Here is a 26,509-nt window from a genome sequence, read left to right as displayed (position 1 = left end):
ATACAAACACCTTAGAAATTACAAGCATGTAAGAAGAGCTTCTTTTGAACTCCTGGCAATTTCCAACTTAAATTATCTTCAAAATGTAATTGTTAAATAATGCAGAAAAACTTTGGAATACTACCAAGAAAAGAACTAAGACAGCACTATATTTAAGAGTTAATGTTTGGTTTGTAAAAAAAAACAGTATTTCCTTTTATCAGTTTTAAATTCCCTTTCTAGGCAACTCAATTTTAACTTATTTTTCTATTTTGAAAAAGTGGATACAATATACCTTTCAATAACCGCTCACTAAATTATACTTATCCTTACTTTTGTAAACTAAGCAATCCCAAAGTTTCCAAACTCTCCTCATATCAACATTTGCTTATGCTTCTAATTATTTTTCTCTCTTATCCTTCTGCACTTCCTCTTTTGCTGCAGTTTTCTTTGAGATAGGATGATAATATTTCAGAAAAGGAGATAACACAAAGGCAAACATGTTTTCAGTATTACTCTTCTTAGGTCCTAAAATTTTACTGGTTCCACAGTAGTCAGAAAAGCAAAAGTTTTAATGCAGAGGTACAAGATTATCTTCAAACCTCATGGTGCACAGGGATAATTCAAAAGACTCCTCCTGATGTGCATTATCTTGCACTAGCTAATACTAAATCTGCAATCACTCTGCCCACTCCTTTTTACCATGAAAAGTGAAAATCCACAAATTCTTCTCTACAAAATAACCGACAGATCTGAGTGTGTTCACCTGGCTCCATGCCCTCTTTAGTGAATCACACTTTTATCCTAAATACCTATTACAGTTACTGTACATAATTAATGTGTTTTGTTAACAATGGTGAGCTCTTACCATAAGGGACTAGGCAGAAAATGCTCCTGTGTTTTGGGGAATCAATATGAGTTCTCACAAAATTGCTACTAAATGACATTTAAAAAAAAATTTGTTTAAAAGAAGAGCTGACAGTCAACTGAAGAACTCAGGAATCTGCTGGGGAAGAAAGAAATTTAAGTGGCAGGCTATGCTTTTTACCCAGACCTGCTTGCAAGATGGAAATGAAGGAGATCTAGTTTTGTATCAAGATCAGGCCCCTTCCCCCACCTAGCAACATTCCTGACTTCTGCCAAAGAGAAGATATTCGGAAGCAGATTTGGACCATTTTAACATTGTTTCCCTAAAGGTATTAAACTATCTATACTAGCAGAACTCTGGTAAGAATAATTTAGCTGGATTTGAAACACGTATGCTGTTTGGTGCTCCAGGATCATATATGTTCAAATGTTTACAAGGAAGTCCAGAAGGTCTGAAGGAATTCATGCTTATGGATATAACCTCCATGGTACTCCTCATTTCCCACAGCAGTACAAACCTGCAATGGTCCCATGATACCACAACTGCCTTTCTGATTGTATTGGGCCAAGAAGAGTCTTCCAATAGAGCTCGAATCAGTGATTTGTGAATAGATTGGAAACAGTGCACAAATATCACTGCTATGATCCTACTGTTTGTCAAGGGACAAAGATGCATAGATCTCTCTTTGCTGGATCCTCCTTAGCAGTCAGGTCCTCCACAAATCCAGGAGGCTTCCACATACAGATCAGGTATAGAGAAGTGCCCACATGACCAGAGAAGAAGGTCTCCCAACAACTTTCTGAACATTTGAACGTTTTTCTCTCATCATCTCCCTCCCAACCCTTACCCTGGGGTTTAAAGCCTCAGCCAATAATTTGGCTTTACATTATAAGCCAGATAGGACTAGTCAAGAATAGAATAAATTCATTTTGAAATGCATTTTCTCTATTTATAGTCAGTAATCCCACATACCAATATTTGTTTGAGGAATTAGCAGTATTCACAATGCACCAAGCCATTCAGATGCCATCCTGCTTTGCATACATTATAGTTGTTGCAATTAAATACTGGAACATGGTATCATCATATGTGAATGAACAATCAGCCAAATAGCACGAAGAGGACATAAGAAGTACCTGCAGTTGGTACTTAGGAGAGGTCACAATCATTGCAGTATTCTAATAATTCATCAGAAAGTATGCAATTAAAGGAGGCATTTATGACTTTCAGTGGAAAGTCATTTTTTTTCCTAGCTGAAATATTACATCACTAAGTATGGAAAAGAAATCTGGTGGGACTTGATGTTTTTTTCATTTGTAGTAAATAGAGGCCTTTTCAATCTACAGATTAATTCTGATAGTTAGACATGAAGCTATCATTTTGGATAGTCTAAAACAGTGCAGTCATACTGCTTTCCATGAATCTGTTTTCTCCTTTCCTAGGACCCTGTTGGTGGTAAACTCGGGTGGTGCCATTTGACTGAATGCTTTTCTGAGCAAACAGCATTTTACCCTCTCTTCTCCAAAGACTTCATTTTTAATGCCTTGGAATTTCACCATCTTTGGGGCAGGGCTTGGCACGGTAGCAGAACTTAACAATGATCTGAATTTTCAGGCTTCAGACTTGCACTTCCCAGAGCTGGCAGGAGCTAAAGTGATATTGGAGGGAACATGCTAACATGGGATGCAGGTTCTGAGAGAACGGAAAGCTTCATAGGAATCCTTCCCCTCTCAGCAGCTTTGGACAAAGAGGGTTTGCAGGAATAGAAAGAGAAGAGAACATCACTCTGCTTTCCTTGGCTAAACAGCTGTCACAAACCATGTTCTGAGAGTAAAGACAGACTTGGAGGAGATAACCACAGCTTGAAAAATCTCTCTACTCCTGAAAAGCACTCCAAATCTGGAATACAGACACTCCCAAGTTCTTATTTACAAGCTTACCTTTGAGTAGCAGTGTGTTTCGGAACACAGAATGTATGTTGCTTATCACCTGTGAATCTGCATTTACTGCTTTTTTGATAGACCATTTTGATTTGCCATTTTCATAAAGACAGAAGAATAAGAAGGCTTTAAACTTTGCATGCAACAATAACTAATTTGAAAACTTCTTTCTCTCTCCAGATGGAGTGAGGCTGACCCTTCTGGGAGAAGATTCCTATTTGGATTGCTCACTGTCCTTGGGGAAAGAGCGAGTGATATATCCTACCTTCTACTGTTCATGAGAAATGCAGTTATAGCACTTTTGCATGTTTCTGCATAGTACTGCAGTTGTGTGAGGTGTCAAGGGGTAGCATATTTGAGTGTTTTGCTGACAACTATAAAACCTTTGTTCTTACACGACTGGGGTACATGGTGCTCAAATATACTTGTGCACATTTAAAATGTAATCTCAAATCAGTATCTTGAAAACTATCTCACTTACAGCTAAGTCCTAAGGAAGCAGAATAAGGACACAAAGTGGCACACGAGACACACACTCACACACACATGCTAGCATAATCTTTTAACTCGTATCTCATTGTGAGAATCATTTCTATAATACTAAGTTTACAAGCTATAAGATATTTTGAAACTGAAACATAACAAAAACCAGAGCAAATCCAGCTGAAAAATGTCCCAATTCAAATTACATTATGTTTTTAGGAGAAAATCTGAGAGACTTAGACCATACAATCTGAAAGTTAAATATAGGTTGGCAGATTGCCAACTCTGGTAAGCACCCTTGATGGGGATTTCTGTTATATTCTTATATAATTTATATGCACCCTATTAGCTCAATCTGCTATTAAAAAAAAGGAACAAAAATACTTTATCCTATATAAAGCATAGGGATATATTTACTTAAAAAAGGGGTAGGAAGCTAGAGCATTGCTGCAAAGAAATTCTTCATTTTTAAAAGATTCTGATCATATTACTTTTATGTCAAAAATAAAGCAAGAAATGCCAGAGTTTCCCCCCATTCTTATCAAAATTATCCCCATCTTACCACTTATTCTGAATTTTTCCTATTGCTTTTCTCCATCAGTTCCTGATTTTCCCCCTAATTTTTCAATCCATTGAAGCAGTTCTTGGCAATTACAACACAGCCCCATATGCCAGTATTGGCAGAGAGGATACATCCAACAGCTGCTACAACCTTGCACCTCACAAAGACTTCACCTGCAAGGGCTCTGCCGCTTTCATCCTGGCTCCCACTCTTCTTACTTTTTCTCCGACTAGCACAGCACTTCTTCTCCAGCCGGGAAGGCCAGTAAGCACTTCCTTTACAGACCTAGTGCAGCTGCCACTGAGCTCTCTGGACCAGCCAGAAGAGGCTGCCCTGACAGCAGAGTGGAAAGAATGCTTCAGCATAGTGAAAACAAAACTCTTCAGTTCGACATCCTGGGACCACTCAAGCAGTGACTAGTGGCAGATGATCAAAATGGGGCTAGTCACAATGAAAGGGCTTCCATGCTGTTCGTTTACATGTCACTCAAGGGCACAATGATTATATATTGTACTTCCACAAAAATACTAGTCACTTAGATTATTATCAGAACAAAACTATTCATTTCTACACTACCCTAATAACAGGAGAACCACTGTCCCCCAAAATGCAGAAGAGTGAGATTTTTATATATATATATACACACACACACACTCACATATATATATGTATACTTGCATGCACGCATATATATAGCATGTATAAACTTTATGTTAGAAATGACAAGACAAATGCAATTACTGCATATCTCCAAAAGGCAAGAACTACAAGAGAAGCAAGAAAGAGACACAAAGTTTTGGCTGCTTCTAATTAAAACTAGAAACATGAGGTTGCCCAATTACGCTTGCATCAGCGTTCTCCTTTTCCGTCAACACACAATATTATATTCATGAGCTCGCTGATTACGCACACTCTATTCCACATTATAAAAGACTAGAAGAATGTGAAAAACCCATTAACAACAATCAATTCATTGTATGAGTTCATACACAGATTCCCCAGAATCTCCTACCGTTCTAATTGCTGTAGGGATTCCAGATTCATCTACCGGGCCAATCCCTGCATAATGTGGAGCTTTAATGACTGTAATTTTTTTTTCTTCTTCTGAGGATCTACAGATTGGTATTGTACTGGTGGTGGTGGTGCTACCAACAGTCTGAACATGCTGTGAGTATGTCTCTGTGGACTCTGTAAAGATAACATGACAGAATATTGTATAACGATACAATAATCATACTTGGCAGTTATAACACGTTTCCCCATTTCAGTATTCTGTACAAAGATTGACAACAATCTTAACCACATACACACACAACACTTAAAAAAAAATCGTCTTAGCTGAGGCTTTGCCCTACCTACTGTTACCTTAACAGAATTATAAACTTATTTAAGGACTAGATGGGCTATTCAAGTCAGATCTTCTTAGATTAGAGGTACTTTTTCTCAGCATTTTGCTCACAAAAAAAAAAAAAAGAAAAAAAACCTCACAAACTCAGCAAAATCTATTGAGAAACAGCGGCAGCAGCATTTTTCCTATAAATCGCACTCTTGCACCTTTCTATCCATTCTTTGAAATTAGTGATATAATTTCAAAACTTCCCCTCTGCTCCCAAATCTAGCAAAATATAGACAATTGCTGTTCTGTAAGCACAGCAACAGATTCCAAACAGCCCTCCACAAAGACTTATGTGATATGTGTTTAGAAACATTAAGTCTTGATGCATGAATATGTTTAAAAAACAAATTCTGATGTGTAATTTTTGCCCCTTAAAGTTATGTTGGTATATTTAAGTGCCTCCACATATAATCCATAAAAACGGACCTCAGTAACTTGGCATCTGTAGAGCAATCTGATGATCCACCTACAATACTTCAGGTGAACTGTGCAGGCTGTTACTGGTTTGTGGTGAGTTGCAATATTTCTACCCCTCTCCCTTGAATCTTCCTTTATAATTAATGAAATTAACATGTCCCTATTACCATTTCCCTCTAAAATTCAGTCATTTATTTAACAAAAACCACCTCACTGCTGGGCTACGTCATACAAAAATTAGTACTGCTGCAGATAATGTGCTTCTCTCTTGCATGCAGGAAAAAGAGCCCTACTCCTTCAGGGACCACGTTTCAGTAAATTAGTGGGCTGCTATGACAAAGCATCTTTTCTCTGCAAGAACAGGTACAGTGCTTGTGAGACATTTCTACAGCAGCATAAATAAATGTAGGGAGTAAAAATAAATATTCTAATACTACTGGTGAAGATTACAATTGCCTTTTGTGTGACATTAACATCCGTTGATTCTTCTGAAGGAAAATATTTGAATTGTAATATAAATTAGCAAAAGGAGCTCTGGTGACTGAAAGCTCTCATTTTAATTTGAATATTTCTGCTCTCTCCTACTGCAGAGAGCTGGATTTGGCATGACTGTTTCAGCTGTTTACTCAAGTTTGAAATCCTGTAAATAATCCAGTGCTACACATATATGGTGAGGGGCAACTCTGCATGGCAAACGTCTGAATATTTGGGCCTTTTTCCCAAAATGCATGATGTTAAATTTAGAAAACATTTTGGATTTGATCCTTCATTCTTCGTAAGCCTCAAACTGAGGCCATCAGTGGGATTTTTACATGAGCAAGGAGAATTAAATCAGGCTGTTATTGTGCAACACAGAACTTCAGCATCTTACAAGAGTAAAAGTCATGGGAAAACACTTTACTTATTTCAGGTATATCCAAAACAGAATTGATAGGCCTTTAGATCAGCAAACTAGAAACAATCAAAGAATTTAGAATTCTGGGATGTGGAGAAACCCATGTATATGGTTTTTGTACTTATCACTATGATAGGGTTAGCAGCATTTGCCTAAGCTGTAAGTCTCAGTGTGAGAACTGTCACCTAATTTCCCCGCATGCACAACAAAAAAAGTAAACTCCAGGATCACATTCAAATTATTTTGCATGTATAATCTTATCTGAAATGCAAAACACTGGTAGAAAAAACAGCAAGCAAATGATTGTCCTGGCAAAACTGGATTATACTGGCAAAGCTCCTTTCTAAGGCTGATTGTGTATTTTTAAAATAAAAATTAACAACGCCCTACAAAAAATATGTATACAAATCATAGATTGACATGGCCTTAGGTGTTTAAAAGCCTAGAGCCCCACGCTTTGTTGGCAGTACTTCTACTTAAGATTACAAAAGTTGTGGGGAGAACCAATGTACAAAGTTGGCCCTTGGTTTCTTAAAGAAGGCAAAACCTGAAGGGGCTGCACAGACTGAGTTATTGTGATATATGCTCTTGTCCTCAGTAAAGCTAGTAGAAAGGTGGCAAGAGGTTGGTCTCACACACCTAAGTAATAAAACTTAATAGTAACTCCAGTTCAGGATCACTACTGTATCTAACAATGCATGCTATTTCTTTTTGCATTTACTTCCCAAGGTAGATGAATAGACAATACCTTCATTATGGATGTGAAGCACTCTGCAATTGCTTGCAATCGTTGCCACCTGAATTGGAACATGTTGCGTAATGTATAAAGCAAATATTCTGTGTGAGGCTTACCCATCATCCTGCCATGCTGCATGATAACAATGTTGGAATTGAGTGAAGCTGGTGGAGGGTAAGCTGAAGAAGGGGAAAAAGGCCTTTGAAAGTGACTCACTGGGCTGGCAGCAGTGCCAGAGTTCCCATTCACTGTGATCTGAGCCTGAGAGAAACAAAACAATATCCCATTAAGCTACACACAAAGCCCTCCGACTGTCATCCCAAACAAAGAGCGATGCAAGACTGTCAGCCACACAACAATTACCAGTTGTCAGGTACCTAGCCATAATGGCATCTGCATTCACTGAAATACAAAACTCATCACAAGGGGAGCAGAACACGTTCCTTATATACCTTGTACCTCCCCCCTTCTCTCCTTGTACGTGCTGCCTGTGAAGCATACTGAAGTCATGGGAAGGTGACAGAAAGACCACGGTCAAGGCAACGAAGATGGCACAAACAAGGTCTGCAAAGGTCTCACAGCACTATAAAACGAAGATGGCAGTAAAAGTTCCTCTCATTGTGTGACAAAGGCTGCCTGCCACAGATCACTCACTCCAAAAGACATATTCCCTTAATGCACATGCTCAAGCCCTATTGATATTAATGGGAGCTTCTGTGCAGACGGAAGGGAAAAGTCTCATTAAGAGTAGCTAGAGAGTGAGCCAAAGCTTCTTTAAAAATAGAAGGCAGCTGGAGTGACTATGGGATGCTGATATGTAACCTATCACAATAAAAATAAATAGCACCAATAAAGAAAACACAGCCACAAAACGAGAGAACAAAATGAAATAAATAAAATGGAAAAGCTAAGTAAACCGGCAGTATAGCAGCATCACAAGCCATTTAGGCTTTAGTCAGAAGAGGTACTTCTGCAACAATCTGCTTCCCTGCTCCCAGGCTTAAAATCCCCACATCTGGGCTGTAGCACTTTTATGGGGAGCATTGCAAGGATCAAAACAGAGGTATCGAGAAAGCATCGAATGAAACAAGAGGGCAGCGAATACTTCAGCGGAAAAGGGAGGGAAGCTCTCTCTAACACCTCTTTTAATGCAGAACTCTTTAAATCCAAACAAAATCAGAAGCGCTACAAGCTTTGCTCAATTTTATATAACAAAAGAGAAGAACTAAAACATGCTTTAAATGTAAAACATGAGACTATCTGAAGCAGCAAAGCCTAAGTAAAAACATATTAAAAGGCATATTATTTTTACATTTAAAAATGAAATGATTCATGACCTCTTGCATATGTTTATATTTTGGAGATTACTGATTTGATTTAAAGTTTTTAACGTCTCGGCCTCCAATAGCTAAGACAGCAAAACAAATTCTGGCTCCTATACAGACATCATGTGAACTCCTAGATGCATTCAGGGGTTTCTCATTTTACGGATGCCTATTTTCAGAACTGAGCTGAAAAGTTTGTGTTGTGGTGATGTCTCCATTAAAACTTTTGTGTTTAAATGTTTCCTCTCTTAATAAAGTCAAGAACCAAAATGTAAACTAAGTTGGCTTTTCTCACACCATCCTTCCCTCCAAAAGAACTTGGAGCTGTAAGAATACAAAAGCTACATGAGCTCAAAGATAGCATTTCAAGAGGTATGAAGCCATGTTTTCAGATGATGTTCCTAGATGAGGCCAGCCATCCCTACCCTGCTTCAGGGGTTCACCCATTCTCTTCGCCTGCGTATTGTCTTTTTGGCAAAGCTTGTTTCTAGGGAAGGCGGGGTGCAACTATGTCCAGAACCTTATACCTTCTTACTCGTTTACTATGGCTTTTGTTTCTCTAAAGAGAGAAGCAGAACTAGTGTGAGTTCTTTGTAGACTGGAAAGCTACTCCTACAAATTTCTGTAATAAGAAATTAAGATATTCCTGTGACAGGCTTTACCAAATCGCTGGGTTAGTCAGTAAGGCTCTTACACCAAGTAGTACACAATATTATGAACACAGGATGCACAAAAGTAGCTGATGGACATCAGTCATAAATGTATATGTGGCATGCCCATATATGACATTTTCGGATTTGCTTCTGAACGTTTTTGTGAGGATATCAGCTCAGCTATAATTTCTTAGTTCCTAATGACTTTCTCTTTGAGGAAAGTTTCCATGAAGGTGGCTATTGCATTTATCTGATGCATCTTCCACTGATGAGAGGGCCAGCTATAAAAGATAGTTTGGGGAAGTTTCAAGTTCCAAGGGCCTTCTCCTGCCCTTGGAATCATTTGGGAGCTATTGACATTTCAATCTGAGCATGTGATGCTTTAGTTCCAGGTGACAGAGTTTGTTCCCAGATTTTACAAGAAAGTGAAATCTTCAAGATGCCTATTCGTGAATTAGACCTTCTACTTTCCTAGGCAATCTTCTTTGCCAGAAAATAAGATGATACAGAAAATAACTATTTCACCAAAATGCACATATATTGGGAAGATAATCCTCATCTCTTTCATGCTGTTCATTTCCCTCGGCTCCTCCATTTATTTTTTTCTTCAGTATAATTTACCTGTGCTCCACTACTAGCAGAGCCACCTACTTCTGCTGCTAGGTAATCAAACTCTTGTAAAGATTTCTTCTAGGTACCAGGTTTAAACTTCCTTTAATTTGCCTGAGCATCAGAAAGAGCAGCTGAATCAGAGCAGAGAAAAGCATCTATTTAGGATTGGAGCTGCTTTCTAACTTTCGCTCTGCTGAGGTAGGCAGCAAAGGGAAAAAGGTCCCATTACAGACATCTGAGCAGTTTTGTGCAACAACACTGCACAGCATGCCCCTGGCCTCCAGACACTGAATTAGGCTGAAATAGTCTGGATCAGTTCTCGAAACTTGAGACAGTCCCAGAACTTGGGAAAAGGCAAAATCTAATGTGCACTTCCATTTCCAAGTTTCCATTAGATTCCACAATTTTAAACTACAAAACCAAAAAGAACCCATGAAAATTACTTTATAAGTGAAATGTTCATAATTGGAATAGAATCAGAAAAAAAATACTTTCTAAAACCAGCTGTTCTCTGATTTTAACTCCAATTCTAAGCATAAGCCCAAATAAGAATTACAATTCTCATACTTCAGGTTTTCAGAGAAGCTGTAATCTGTAACTAAAAGTATGGCCAATTAACCACAGTTTTATGTTTAGCTCTGCCTTTTGCCTGGAATATTTTACAATTTTGTTGATTCAGCTCTTCCTGGTGCTGTTTCTTCTTCTCAGATCTGCTGTAAAACCTTTTTGCCTAAGCTCTCATTAAGGACCTCAAGAATAAACAAACATCCCGAATGTAGACATAATGTCTTTGAAAGCGTGGTTCCATCTTATGTGGGCACAGTGCTGGATAGCACAATCCTGTATTGCTTTTATTGTTCTCTCAGCAGTTTTCATCTACAAAACCAACAGGAGCCTCCTTTGAGAATGCAGATTGTTACAGGAACAGAGCCACTAGCAGCACACATGTGTGTGCCACCAGCTTCCCCACCATTTTCTCATTTCACGGATACATTTATAGTCATCTGGCCCTCCTCTACAGAGGATGGGAGATGAAGACTTTTCTATACTGCAGACGTGGGTCTTGCCAGCAGTTTAATGTCTGTGGAGCTCTTAGGACTGTTTGGGGATTTTTGTCCTTTGGTGGGAGACTCATCCTTTCTCTTTGTCCATTAATGGTGAACAACCGTTATGCACATTCCTGCCGTATCTAAGAGAGAAAGTGGTGGTCAGACCTGAACATGACATATCCCTCTACAGGGAGACTATCCAAAAAAGGAAAGAAGGAAGGACTGTTCACTTTAGCTTACAAAAATTGTACTCAAAGAAAACAAATACAGTTAGCCGACTATTTTAGAAGTAGGTTAGAAGAAAATATAAACGTTCCATACTTCCCATAGCTAGTAAATGGTCAGGTAGTGATTGTGCCTTATTTACACGTACCAGATTATGGTATCTTTGGTTACAACTGCTGGACTGTATGCAGATTCACAGTATTGATTATTTAAAACAAAACAACAACAACAACAAAAAAGGTTTCAGAGCTGTGTTACAAGAGTTAGGAATGTCAGCTTTTACATGCCTGTTATTAATATTATTTTTTTTAATAGCTTCCAGAGCACTGACAACAGATCGTTGACTTTCCAGGTGACTATGTGCAAGTTTGGGCTCAAAATACCTTTTATAAAATATACACGAAACTTTAAAAATATATACAGTTTGTTCTTTTCAGACTTGAAAATGATAGCATGCTGAAGTATTTGTACAAAGTTTGAACACTGTTGTGACCCAGTAAAACGTTGGTCTCAATACATCTCTCTGTTTTGTAATTTAGCAATGAATTGCTCAATCTAAATGAAGGCTTTGTTCTGACTCATTTCAATCATGCAGATAATCTCAAAAGAAATAAGAAGTGTTGTGGATTTGACCCAAATTCCATACCTTCTTTCCACCCATATATGAGTGTACTAAGGTACAGAAAAGTGAATGTACATATAAAATGTCTAATTACATGCTGTTTTTTCCTCAACTTAACCAAGAGAAAAGTAACAGGACACTTGGGTACTACAAGACTATTTTTGAAGTCCACTCCTATAAGAAACTGTGCTTAGGAGAGCAAAAGGTTAGTTAGAGGAGAGAAAAACAGTTTCGTGCAGTCAGTGGTCATGGCTGGGGAAAAAACTGTGTTAAATATTGCCAACATTTACTAGGAATTTACAAGTTATATTATTGAAATCTGTACCTCAGTATAAAACAAAACTGGTGGTAGCCCAGAGGCTACCAACTCCACAAACCTGTATGTTGCTAACAGTATTTTAAATAAATGTCTTCAAACTCTATGGACTGCCTGCTTTTAATGCATTTGGAACAGATATTTACTGAATTTATTTTCATTTATTTTAAGCAAAGTGTTTGATACACCTTAGCTGACCATACAACTGTACAACAACTTAGTATCATTTTCCTATTACCAAATCTGCTATGTCAATGATTTTTTTTAAACAACTGTTGCAAAACATGCTGTCAGACTATGAACACAGAAAACTACTAATGGAATACCTGTCTGTGAAATGGGATAAAAGACAAGTTTGAATTCTTTTCCCCTTTGACAACCTGTTTGAACAAAATGGAGGAGGAAAAAAGGAAGCATAATTACATGAGAAGTGGCAGCAGTGTTGGTTAAGGTGGTGCCATCTGACACAGCAGACATCTGGCTCAAGGTTGGGGAAGGTGTTTCAGAGCAGTCAGTAGTATCATAGCTACAAGTCTGCAGCTCATCTAGAATGGCTGTGGAGGACTCACTCACTGTGCGGGAGGAGCACTCACTCATGGCAGAATCTGTGCTTACAGAAGCTGTTTCATTCCTGTGGATAATACTTTCAGAAGCTAGGTATGGGCATTTATATGAAAATTGTGAAAGGGCTGGGGTTTTATAAAAGCGTGAAGGCAAAAAATCATCAAGCGTTGGCAAAGAATATGGTACTAGATGGGTGCCACTGTCTGGTGAGAAAGAGGCTCTGTTAACTGGTACCACAGGAGGAGGAAGAGGCAGTGGAGAAGCTTCTGTTGCTGTTTGTCTGTGTGTCTGTGAAGCATTTACCTCCATCACAGGGGCAGTTACTTTCTGGTTTCCAAGCTGAGATTTGAGGGAAAAAAAATAAGAAAAGAAACAGATTACCAAATGAATAAAAACCTTTTTCCTTTGCCTCTTGCTGTGTGTAGAAGAATTACAAAAGTGTAAGTTTTTCAGCAGCTTGAGGAAGTTCACATTCACATGGATTAGGAAATAAATCAACCACGCTCTATATTAAGGTAAGAAAACACAAAAGAAATGAATGCATCAAATACTAGTGGAAGCAAAGCCAGAAACCATAGTGTGCAGGGGATGAATATTCATAATGTACTGCATATATTAATGACCTCAGTTGTGCATTGAGAAGGTTCACACTATTTTATGCTTCACATAAATATGAGGATAGAGAATGTCACATTCATTTTGTTTGTAAAAGGAAAAAAGGACCTCCAAGTCTGATCTATGTAAATGTTGCTCTCTTTTTTGTCAAATGACAGGTATAATTTTGAAATTTACTGTAATATACAGATGGGCAGGACTGCAAGCTAAATGGCAACACTAATATTGAATGTTCATGTGATCTTCAAGCAATAGGTTGTGGACTTTTTTGCCTTTTGTGATGGAATACATCTCCACTGCCTCTCTAATAAAAATGTTTGAATGATCTTAGAATTTCCAAGCACCCTGGAAGCACCCTGTCAGGCTATTGGATAAGGTGTACGCATAGGAGCCTTTTCAACATTAGAGGACACAAGGATTGTTAGGGTAACTGGTATAAATCTGAGGAACAACAAAGACTGGGAGCACAAGAACTGGACAGGGATGACTTCATACTGAAACAAAACATGCTAGTTGTTTGGCTTCAGCATAATTCCTTGAAAGTATAAGGGAACGTCCTGATAAGAGTGCTTCTGAAAACTGCCACACAACGTATGAGCTTTATGTTCTGTTATTTAAAATCAGTCACAGGACACTGGGTTTAAATTAGTCCTGAAACTGGCTTTTTGCATCTGCAAGTTCTTTTTGAATTAAAGATACATGGAAAACATGTTGGCATCCAATCTTTGTTAAACAGCTGCACAAATCTTCTATACTGCCTATTAGCCACAAACTTTCAATCAGTTCCCAAAATACGTCAAAATACTGCCTACTTCCGCCAGCACTAATGGTTTCACTTTTGATAGGCCTGAGGAACTCTGGGATAGCTGCAGGGAAAGGGCATTTGGGATTTTAAATTTATGTAAAATAGAGGACAGTAAGATACCATATGCAGTAATTACTACTTAAAAAAGTAACATTTACTCATAGATATCACATTGTTACCAATAATATGGTTATTTCCTATGCTCGGAATAGGTAGATATCTTTAATCATTCAAAAAATGTTTCAAGCCATCAGATTAAAATGCCATTTTGGCATTTTAATCCAAAATCTGAAAATATCTTCTAAAGCCCTTGTGGAAGACTTGGAACACAACTCAGATTGTGCTACTTATGAGAGGTCACTGAGGGTCTAGTTCCATAATTCTTGCTGAGGTCAACTAGAATTTACACAAATAACCTTACTGAAGTCAATGGGACCATCCCTATGAATAAGCATTTCAGAAAAGAATCTTAAGCATGTGAACAGATATCCATCACTTGTTCCAAATGGTTCAAAAGGAGTCTTTGGCATTACTGGACCTCTGCGGTACATAAAAATAGCCAGAAGCTGCTGTTAAAATCTGCAGTTAAAACAGTGAAGAAACTTAGTCAAACAGCTTAAAATCTAAACCTTATTCACAGCAATGTTTCAAATCTACATCTGGGGGGGAAAAAAAAAATCTTTCCATAGAGTAAATCTGAACAGACTACTTCTTAATCAGAAAATCAATAATTGAGTGTATGACTGTAAAAGGAGATACGATTTTTAGAGAGAAGTAATTTGCCAATGGAAACTTCAAAAGAACAATGGAATACCATTAAAATATGCTCATGAAAAGCAATCATATGCAGATGTGAAACAGCCTATTATACAGCATAGTGTATCAGGGGTTTAAGATGTGTGCAGTTACATACAGTAAGATATATTATAAGAAACAGTAATTTCACCTTACAGATACATAAAGGGAAGACAGAACCGTCATTCATGACGAATATTATAATCTATGTCATAATTCAAGATCTCCACCAAAAGACATGAACTAGGAGATCACAATGCAATTATGAGGCAGAGCCAATATGAAGCTCTGAAGTTCTTGAGACCAGATATCCTCTCAGCATCCCCAGAAGAAAAGTTACATACGACTGAGCCAACATATGTAAATTGATCTCTAAATTGTTAAAATAACAGGAAATTTTGGAGACTTGAGAAACCTAGGAAGCCTTCTGGCTTTGAACTGACAAGATTGCCTGCATGCTTGAGAAAAGAAGGGATGGACAACACAAGAACAGATATTCAGGGTGCATCCAGAGAGCTAGTGAAACCGAGTTCTCAAAGAATTAAATTCATTGTGTTTGGCAAATAATAGCCGATTTCATCAAATTCTTAAAAAGAATATAAAGTTCTTATTCTTACAACGTGGGTAGAAGGAATGCAGCAATTCTAGGTACTGATTCCCAACATGAAGTTTCTCAGCTTTGTAGAGTAAAACTTGAATATTCTGACTGGTTCTAGAATTCTGTCATAGGTACAACCATCACTCTGGGAAAAGAGTGGCTGAACTGGCGATTTAAAACAGCATTATTTTCGAAAACTGGTTACACCATTTAAAAAACATGGAGTGTTGGTAAACTAAACAGATACGTTTGTCTGCTACTAATCCATATTTTTCATCACTGTGAAAAATATGAGAAAGACAAGGCTGAATGCATTCCAGAAAACTTTTAATACCAGTTTCATTCAGTGTGGTTCAGATTAGGTTTGTAATTGTTATAGAGCAAGAAACGCTAGGAGAAGTCGGGCGGATTAAATGCCAAACAAGTATTTAATCAATTAGAATGACAAAAAACTAGTCTGACTACATAATTCTCTTGGATGTGGAGCAACGCTTGAGAGATAAATGTCATCACAGTCTTGAAGTGAACTGAAGGTCTCAAGCGCAGCTTCTGCTGGTCCTTAGAAATGTTTACCTTCCATCAAACAGTAAAACGTCAGGCCTGAAGAACACAGTAACTACCCAACTCACATGAAGTAGACATGTGACCCTAGTATGGGTTTCAAAACCAGTCATTTTCAAAATCTATCATTTTAATGCAAGATCTGCAGGGAGTGGTGTGAGATTACTAATGACACCAAAGTGCTGGCCTTGCTTCAACAGTCAAGACACAGATAAGGAGATTCAGGATAAGTGAATAAACTCATTTTGTTAATACATAGCAGAGTTTAGTAGTCAACAATCAAATTACACCCATATGCTTGCAAAAATGGGTAAAAATACCTCTACTTTTATTTGTTAAAAGCTGATGTCAAAATCTCCAAACCGATGCTGTGAGTTATATTCCTATGCCCATTTTTACTACCTAGCCCTCTTATTCTAAACTCAGTATAAGGAGGTGGAGTTCAGCCCTTGTGCAAAACCACACTAGTGATACAGAACTTAAAAGGATAATTATGTGCTTTATTTTCTTTGCTTGCCATCTGTCCCCAAACATTGAAACCTGTCTTCTCTCCCTCCTACATCACTCAACGTGTTGTCAATACGTAACAAACAGTAATGTATTAGATAAACTGACTCGGAAACAAGGACTAAACCAAGTGTTCCCTCATCCGTGGAATTCAAACAAGGCAAATGTTTTGCATCTTCAGTTTTAGAGAGCAGTATCTAGAACAAGAGGACACTTACGAACCCAGGAACAAAATGAACATAAAACTACTACGTGTTTATTTCAGAAGATACAGCTCAGAATTCTTCATCAGTTTAAAACTTTTTCTTATAAGAAAGTTGGACATAAGAATTTACCTCCATCGGTCTCATACTAACAAATACTAATTTCTCTGTTGAAATAGATTAGGTTATTTCTCCCATATCTGCAGTATGGTACAGAGCAGCAGCATCTCTCAAGACTGTAATAATGTAAAAAACCTAATATTGAGTAACTTGAATACTTCTCTTTTCATATATATTTTTAAGGAGTTTAACCTTTCTCTGAGTAGGAACATTTATAAAATGTCACTTGGTGAGTCATACCACACTTTTGCTTGCTCCTAAAGTTTCAGCAGATAAGCTCTGAAGTGCAAATAGGAGCACAAATATAACAAGATACATTAAAAAATACTGCAAAACTGCTGTGCATGAACTTGGACCATACAAGCTCTCTCAGCTGTATTTGCCCACGCTTTGTGACATAATATAGTTGTACGTGTTCCCTACACACACAGATATCCACACATGCACAGTACTTCTCATTCACCACCTCTTAAGAAGTGATGATTAGCCAATCTTACCTCATTCTCCTCCACATACATAAGCCCAGGTGCTGAGGGAGAGTTGATTGTTTTTACAGTGCCTTTCTAAATGTATTTGGTTTTTGAGAGTTTCTATATATAGGATATAGCTTAATATAATGACCTATGGATATAGCTTAATATAGCTTAATATAGCTTAATATAATGGATATAGCTTAATATAATGACCTATGATCTGCATATACAAAAGTATTGCTGGTGTACAAAGTCCTGTAGAGCTTGCAAATCTAAAACAGTTTTAGAAATGAAAGTAGTATCATGTGTAGTATACCGAAAGTTAATTTGTCTATGTGAAAGAAATTGTGAACTTTGCAAATACCATGAGATATGGTGCTGAAGAGGATCATAATTTTTGTATTAGTTAGAACAGTTCCAAGATTTCATCCAGAGATCTGAGTCAGAAAAGAAATCTTTTTAGACATATAGCTGTAGCCTTTATTTCTAACTGTAGCCCACTGCATCTTGGCTTTGGGACCTCACCTGATGCAGAATTTTACACCACCTCATATGCTGATTTGTACTCTAGTTTTAGGTATGTATTTTAACACAGACGTAGCAAAACCCACTGGCTCCATGACTCGATTGTGATACCAGATACACCTCTTCATACTAAAGTTTAGCATTTATTTCAAAGTTGAACATCAGGGAGGATGTCAGCTGAATTTTGCAGGCAAAAGATCAATAAATGGATGCAGTTTGAAAAGCTGGCTACATTCCTTAATGATCCCTGTGATCAACTGAAATTTTTATCTTTTTATTCAAAGAAACCCAGTTGCCAAATTTCTGATCATTCTTCCCACACACTGAAACCAAGGAGATGGCAGAAAAATAAGAGTAGAATTGCCAAACAAGTCACAGCCACTTGTCTTTTGTCAGCTCATAGTAAAACTAAAACAGATTCTAAAATAAAACGAAGTTGCAAAATGTGTTTTGGCTTTTAAAATTCTAAAATAAAAGTAGCTAGAAGATAAATTATTTTTAGTCATTCTGATTAGAGTTTGAGTATTATTCTGGATCATGAAAAAGGTATTTCCTCTAATTCTTATTAGCTGTCATAAAACTACTTTCTGTTTGAGGGAAATTTTAATTTATCTGACCATATATAATGCATTATATTGCCAACAGGCTGAACAACTATTGTTAAGTGAAAAGAAAACAGAGGCATAAATTGTATTGGCCACACCTACACCTGTTCTACTGTCTGACCGTGCCCCTTGATGCCCATATTTAAAAGGCTTGCAAGTCTGCTTCCTATAATCTTCATACCTACCCTATCTACCAGAAAAAGCTCTTGCTCAGCCTTCATTACTGTTTCTGACACGATTCTTTACTGTGGCTCTTGCTTCTTGATAAAAATCACTAAGTAGCAAACTGGTTCTTCTCAAGGATAAAGAAACTTGTTTTTCTCAAAACATTCTAAATTTTATGTAGCCTAATAGAAGGGTTTAAGATGATAGTTTTGTCTCTAATCTTGAGAAGGACAAATGTGATTAATTCTGTGCTCCCATTTGTTAATAGAGTGAATTCAAAAGGAGCATTGCAAATTGTTGCCATACAATTTCACAGAGCTTTGTTCTGATCAAAATTTTCACCTGGGAGTTGAAGGGGGGAACTGACATATTATAACTTGTAAAACAATCCTGTAGCTAATTCAGATACTTGCAGCTTCCAGAGTAATGACCTGGTTGAACGTGATGCTCTTGACAGAACAACAGTCTGAGAGCAGATGTGTTACTACTATTGACAACAGGGCTGTCAATGGACTTTAAGTTTGCAAGATTGTGCTGTATTTACTTCAGAGTAGCCTCACTGATTTCAGCAGAACTAGATGAACACAGATACACCATGATGGGATCCTTGCTCAAGACAAAGCTCTGAGGCAGATATGCCTAGACCTATAGCAATCCCTACCTCCAACTGAAGGGCTTTCCAACTCAGATAAGCTGATATAATGGTAGATATACTAGAATAATTAACTTTTTAAATAGAAAAATCCTAACGTGACTAGGTAAAGCAGAGTAGAAATGACAAAGTTTATTCAGAGCTCTCCTTTTGCCTAGTATGTATTCGCTGCTGCTTTATTGCTCCTAGGCTTATTTTATTTGACTCAGTAGCCTTCTGAATGGCGATAAACCCTGCTCAGATGCCTCTGGTCCTATACTTTCTCCTAGATGAGATCAGTATAGTTAACAAAGAATTTTCATCTGAGGAGGTATAGGGGAAACAGAGGGACTTAAAAATTCAGTGCCTTGTGATGCTTCATGTAGAGGTGGTTGACAAAAGATTTTATCAACCCATTTTCTTTAAAAAGTGCTATTGCATAGGACACATAGGAGACAGCAGTGACCAGCCTTGCAGAAAGCACCAACTGAGAAAATACATTTTCTGGTGGCCCTAGCAAACTAGCAGAGCTGCATTTGTAGAAACCCCCCCAACTCAACCCTTTTCTATCCATACTTGATCCTTCCTGCACCTATGGCAGCATAACACTACAATGCAAGCCCCTCTAGGAAAAGCCACTTAAGCAGATGCATCACCTACAATTCACTAATTTCCTATTGTGCATTTGCACTCCGTAAAGTGCTCACAGAGGACCAAAGAAGTCTACCTTCCAGCTCAGCTGGGTTAATTTTTTTTTTTTTTAAATACCCTTCCAAAAACTTCAGGTTTTGTTCAGTTCTGTTTTGATCCATGTGACAGGTAGTTTTACCCAGAAAACACAAGGTCTAAGTTTGATAACGTAAGTAGAACTAAACAGAGGGTTATTAAGTGATTCATGAATGATCTAAAATAAAAGATGGAAAAATTAAATATACCACATGGCATTCTGCAGCCTGTGAAGAAGGAAGAACTGTAGACTTTTGTCCCAAATCCTTTGAAGACATCTTTGAAGTGTCTGGAGAAATACTAGGTGGATGTTCTTGGATTTCAGGCTCTGCTTTATTGTCAGGGATGGGAGCTATCTGAATGGAAAGAGATGCTGTGTGTATCTCAGGCACGGGGTTACAGGCAGGTGAGACAGGCCTTTGTGGAAATACTGGCACTTCAACAGGCTTGAGCTCTTGCTGTGTATTACAATGAACACTACTCGCTGGGTCACGTGTCCGGGTTAATTTCAGGGTAGATACCCTACGTTTTTGAGACTGTTGCCTTTGGCCTTCATGGAAAGTAGTACTAACACCAGCTACTGTGCTTGTGCCTGCACTAGAGATTGAGGTCAGTGGTTTAATGATTTTTTGTGCATAGGACACACTTGTGTTAGGTATTTGAGAAGACATTGTCTTCTGGACAGACTTCTCGTTAGCGTAATAGGCAGTATCTGTGGGAAGGTGTTTAGCTGGACCAGTTGTTACTGCCTGGAGATTAATTTCATTCTTGTGATTAGTTACTCTTGCTTTCCGAAAACTTTCTTTTCTAGGGGGTGGCAGAGGTGCCTTATTTGCCAAAAGCATCCACACACAGCAAAATAACATTGAAGAAGAAACAGAAAGAAAGTAAATGTTAGCAGGAGATATAACTCACTTTGACCTTTATTTTTAAATAACGGAACTAGCAACTTAAGAGGCTTCATCCCAACATTGCTCAATTCATTGGGCAATTGAACTGGTCAGGTTCCCACCATTTTGTTGTACAGGGCTATACAGCTTGCGTTTAGAAAGCCAGATGTTCCATTTGCTCACAGCAAACTGGGATCATTAGAGAGCCCATAATAGTCCATTTTCTTTTAAAAAAACAATTATGACAGTGAATAATGAAAGTAATTGTCAAAATGTACTCCATGATCTTCGATAACAAGCTATTATTCACAGGTAACACACATACATAAAAAACACAGATCCTCTTAAACCTGTGAATTAAAATAGTAACAGAGACAGTATTGATGTTGGTATGTTGGGGTTTTTTTTGACAGATAAATATGTTTCCAAGTTAAGTGGGGTTTTTTTAGTGTGGTCTAATTATATTGTTCTGCAAAACAGGCAGAAACATTGTCTACCTTATAATTAATAAACATTTAACCTCAGATATTATTTTGATGACTGATGCATTTTACCGAGTGTAAAATATTAATAAGTACTCTTTGAAGTCTGGGAACACCCCTAGAAAGCTTTTATTTGTGTATGACCTACTTTTATTTAGCTGGCTGTCTTGTTCATTGAAAGCAATTTCTGGTAATTAACCTGGAGGCATGCATACTGTGTGGAGTAAACTTTATCTATGCAGTGAAACAGTTTGTAACGCCCCATATGAACAGGTGATTCGCACTATCTGGAAGACATCAAGACAATGTTCCATAGAGGCATCCCATCTATATATGCTATCACCCAGGAATAACCCACAAAACAAATGCCAGAGAATGAAACTTGGTGTGTTCAGTTTTACCTGAGTTGGTGATTTTTTATCCTGTAGATTTGGCCGCACACTCCTAAAACCTTTTGCTGTAAGAGATGAACTGCTAGCATCTCCGTTCAGTGTCTCTCTACTTCCATCGTTGTAAGATCTCCAAGCTTTTGTGAGGAAAAGAGAATCAAACCATTTTTTTGTGATTAGTAGATCTCTAGATTGCTATCATCATAGCAACCTAGCTATTAAACAAACCGTGGAAAAGTTTAGCTACTACACAACTGACACTGCTGCTGTTATCACCATGGAGGTTATAAGAACAGGGCTAAAGCTGCCACTTTACAAAATATTTATCTTTAAAATTTAGAAAACTCAAGCATTGACAATACTGCTGGTAACAGTTTGATATCTCCCCACAACATTCATACAGACTATGGATTGTAACCTTTTGAGATGTTGGTGCTTCGGCCCCTATATAAAGCAGGCTGAAGTACTTTCACAGATTAGGTTCTTGAACTTCATAGCTGTCTTGGATTTTAAAAAACATCCCAGCTTACGTAAAGTTAGTTGGTGACGGCAGTTTCACCAAATTTCACCACAACACCCGATTCTTTGTTCCAATAATGCATTTTCAAATCTGAATGACAGCTTGATTTTCCAACCAACCACCCATGTTTTGTCTCTATCTTCAGAGCTGAAAAGCCCTCAAGGCATTGTCCAAACATAGAGGGAGATACTATCCTGCCTCAACAAGTTACAGATTTGAAGACAAAATATTGTAAGAGGCTGGGAAAAGTAACACATTATGTGAGCAGGCTGCTGAGTGGGGTGGGCAGAACTTGCAATCCTCAGTAAGGGACTAAAAATGAAATAGCAAGTGCCACTGAAGCTAAAGGCGGCAAATTAGCAGCCTGTATTCTCCCACACAATTCATTTTCTGACAACATATACCGTGTTACAGGAAATACTGCTTTCAAATAAGACCTGAATTTGAGGTCTTAACCACTTGTAATTATTATTACAATTTCAGTGGTGCTTTCCTTAAAAAATGTGGATGTATGGAGTAATGAAATCAAATACATGTAAGATTGTTATAATTCATTCACTTACATGCTATTACTCTGATGCATAAATAACACAGTGTTTTATTTACCTGAATCTAGAGACTGAGAATCAGACCCTGAAAAAGAAATATCCAATATTAATTTCTGTTAGAAATAAAAACATGATGACAAAACTTGAAAAATATATAGGAGTCTTTTTGTTCAGTTACCTAACTCCCTCCTGTTACCTAAACACACCTTGGAATATTAGACCACAAATAACTGCGCAATGTTTATTGCACAGGTTCTACAGAAGTTATAGTGCGCTGAGAGTTACTGTTATTTAATCACTGCTATTTCAGACAGCCAATAATAAACAAACATTTGCTGTGTTTTTTTTTTTCCAGTAATTACTGTGATACGCTACCATCTAAAATCTAGGTATCAAAAGAAATATCATTCCTTTAAGATGAGCTGGAAAGGTTTAATTCAAAATCAAGAAAGATGCCTACAGATTCTGTCAGGGTTTTCTCTCCCCCTTCACACCAGAATGTGTGATGCTTTCTTCATCACTTCAAAGCAAAACACAGAAACTGATACATACATACTGCCAGCACAGAAGAGATTTGAAATTCTGGTGGTTTTTTTTGATTACTTGTAGATGTATTAGTGATTTTTGTCCTAAAGAAGCTAAAATTACAATATGTCTGAACAAATTAAAAATATTTTTAATGTACAATAATTACAGTACTAAGAGCAGTCCTTAGCACTAATTTTAAGTGCAACAAAGCAAGACATTAAAAGGCTTGTATTGCATGCTTACATGATAAAAATTTGTTAGAAGCGTTGCTAAGAAATAAGAACCCAATGTTTTCTTAAATTTCCATACACACAGTAATCGCAATAACACTTCCACTATCCTTACAAAGAATAGCAACCACATTTTTTAATTTGCTTCATAAATTCTACCAGTTCTTATTCCTGGGGATTAGTCTTATATTCGAAAAGATCTACAAAACAAAGACTTTACCTTGCAATTATTTTCTGGCTCATTCTTTATTCAGCTTCCTGTATTATACTTGTTTGGTGTGAAGACTACGTGTTCAGATTGGTGTAAATTAGTCTACACCACTCAAGATTCTTTACTGATTTATACCTACAATGACTTAATTCACCAGTGAATGTGGGCAGCTGATACCCGTTAAAATTTAATTTTGCAAAACCAGACATGAGTATTGCTAAGAAGCAGTTCTGCCTGTCTACTGAATATTCTGCATGTTTTTATTGTTTTAAACATTTTTAGGAAAACATGCCTGATAAATGATTTTTTTTAAGTTAATCTGGCTTCTGACAATCATTTTACAACAACGTTCAGATTCTTTTCCTTTGAGAAGAGTTTTTAAGGCAAGTTGTAATAAACAGTTTGTCATAAACAAAACCTACTTTCATGCTATGCTATCTCGAAAAAAAACAGGGGACATGAGACCCAAAAAATGTATCAAAGGCAAAATTAATTTATAAATAACTGATTTTTCCTAAGTCTTCCTAATTTTTTTCATTAATGGCTACTAAGCATAGGCAGAGAGAAATTAAGACTACTTTTTAAAGAGCATTGTAGAAGTAACAGACCTGTCAGTGGAACAGAAAATACAGTTACCCTTCTCCTCCTTGCAGAGTAATATTGCAGGAATGCATAACACTATAGAAAAGCCATTCAGGAGTAGTATCTCACTGGTTAGTGGTTATACCTGAGGCCAATAGGTTTGGAGAACTCTGAACTCTCTTCACAGCTGTTAATGTGACAGACATTGCAGCACGTTTGCGAGCACACCCACCGCTATCTGGAAGCACAAAACAATACAGACAGCAGCCCCAGACAAAGGGAGCAAGCACATGCAACGTATCACAGTGTGAGATACACCAAACATACATGAAAATAAGCATGCAGTTAGGAAACTGCTGCAGGAACGTGTAAATTTGCAAGTTTTGCAGATTAGCAGAATACGTAAAACTTCACAAGCTTTAAACAACAATAAACCTCACGGAAAATAAGTAAAGAAAGCAATATTTAATACTTAATCCACTAGGGAAACATATACATTCTGTTACCTGAAAGACTGCTTAATTATAGCTAATTAGTAAAACCAAGCAAGTAATCAAGATGAAGGATTAAGCATTCCAGAGTAATATTAATCAATAATCTGCACTGTAAAATCATTTCATTGTATGCATTAGAAAGACACCATTCATAAACTAAGCTTATGTTTGATCAGCTGACAAAGTGCTTTTGTTCAGTCTTTTGGATCCTTTAAGCTCAAGAAACAAAATACTAAGGATGGCATAATTTTTTGTTGTTTTGGTGGAACATCCTTGTTCTCCCTCACCCCTTCTCTTTTTTATCTAATGGAAGACAAAAAAAATGTATGTCTGGAACCCAATAACATCCCGAAGGAAAGCCTAGAAATCTAAAATCACTCTGAACAACCAGGAATGGGAAAAACCTTTCTTCTGGATCTTGCATGACTCCTTTCCTTACTCTTTGCTCCTCTCTCACTTGGAGCTGTCGTTCTGTTTTAGAAATACTTTGTTATTATTAGAAGGTAGCTTTCCCACAACTTAGCTTCTTAGCAACTCTATCTCAGTTGTAAAAGCAAGTTAATAAATATACTTCCTGATAATATTTAACTAGAATATTTTTCTGCTCTTCAATACATTAATTATTTTAATTTTCATATTTGAAATTACTGAAATTTCATACAGGGCCCCACTGAAGTCAAGAATCACAACTACGACAGAGGCCCTAACTGTTTTTATATCTGTGTCCTGTAACAGGGAGTTTTATAAAATTATGCTTAAGGAAGACCTGCAACCTATTAGTAGAAAGTATTTGCTATGATAGCAGTAATTTGAGCCACAGAGACATCTTTAACCCATGTCTGCAAGAGAATTGAGCTCCTGGTATTTCTTTGCTCATTCCAATATTCCCCCAAAGTAGCAGAGCCCTCTGGCCACAGGTCTTGCAGGATATGCATTAAGTAGTTGTTAACGTTGGCAAACATCAGAGCCACTGCCCCAGGTGTAAGCGATTCCAAAGACTCATTGCCAATTCCAAGTCGCAAGGCAAAAGGCCAAATGATTTCAGTCAGCAACAGTCAAAAGCAATACATTACCCACAATTAATTATTGGTGTGGTACATGTGGAACAAAGACAATGGCTATCAAATCTACACATTTGTTTTAGTTTGCTTACATAAATACAGAATGGCAAGGGTAACTAAAATCACATTTTCCATTCTTGTATTCCCTCCCCCCCCCCGACATACACCAGAAGTAATTCCAAGGAGATTTGATGATGTGTTGATATTGAGGTTCTGTTCTTATCCGAATATTGGCAGACTTTGACAGCATACTTAATCTGATTAATACAAGCTAACAGGCAAACAATTTTGTTATACTGTCACATCTTTTATTCAAACAAAGCAATGCTTTATTTGTATTTTTTTCAAGAGCTACTTTCCTGAATTTCAGGATAGGGAAACTGAAGCAGGAGGAAAGGAAGACAACAAGAAAATTGACTACAAAGATTTCATTATTGTAACTTCAAGAAATTCTGCTTCAAATTAATTTGTAATGTAATATTCTCAGTATCTGTACAAAATAATGAGAATCAATTAGCACTCAATTAAGACATAACCACACAAATATACCATATTGAGTTGTGCAAAATTTCTAATAAAATACAAATGTGTGTGGGCAAGCAC

General features: G+C 37.3%; 1 protein-coding gene across 7 annotated transcripts in view; it reads right to left on the bottom strand.

Annotated features, from left to right (window-relative positions):
• Positions 1–26,509, bottom strand: part of SORBS2 (sorbin and SH3 domain containing 2) — a 175,465-nt gene that overhangs the window by 54,724 nt on the left and 94,232 nt on the right. For 4 of the 7 annotated variants that reach the window (XM_087737720.1, XM_087737721.1, XM_087737724.1 and 1 more), the window contains exons 5-11: positions 24,497–24,589; positions 22,859–22,885; positions 21,745–21,869; positions 20,181–20,798; positions 12,502–12,981; positions 7,393–7,537; positions 4,845–5,020 (exon numbers count right to left, since the gene is read on the bottom strand). In XM_087737720.1, the coding sequence (XP_087593846.1) occupies positions 4,845–5,020; positions 7,393–7,537; positions 12,502–12,981; positions 20,181–20,798; positions 21,745–21,869; positions 22,859–22,885; positions 24,497–24,589 (1,664 nt within the window). The remainder of the gene's footprint in view (positions 1–4,844; positions 5,021–7,392; positions 7,538–12,501; positions 12,982–20,180; positions 20,799–21,744; positions 21,870–22,858; positions 22,886–24,496; positions 24,590–26,509) is intronic. The other 3 variants (XM_087737722.1, XM_087737725.1, XM_087737726.1) reach the window with 1 other exon arrangement.

Source organism: Nipponia nippon, unplaced genomic scaffold, assembly GCF_047370975.1.
Source record: "Nipponia nippon isolate SJK-2023a ecotype South Korea unplaced genomic scaffold, ASM4737097v1 scaffold_6, whole genome shotgun sequence".
Taxonomy (NCBI): domain Eukaryota; kingdom Metazoa; phylum Chordata; class Aves; order Pelecaniformes; family Threskiornithidae; genus Nipponia; species Nipponia nippon.
The sequence above is the reverse complement of the archived record's forward strand: the minus strand, read 5'-3'. Positions and strand labels throughout refer to the sequence as shown.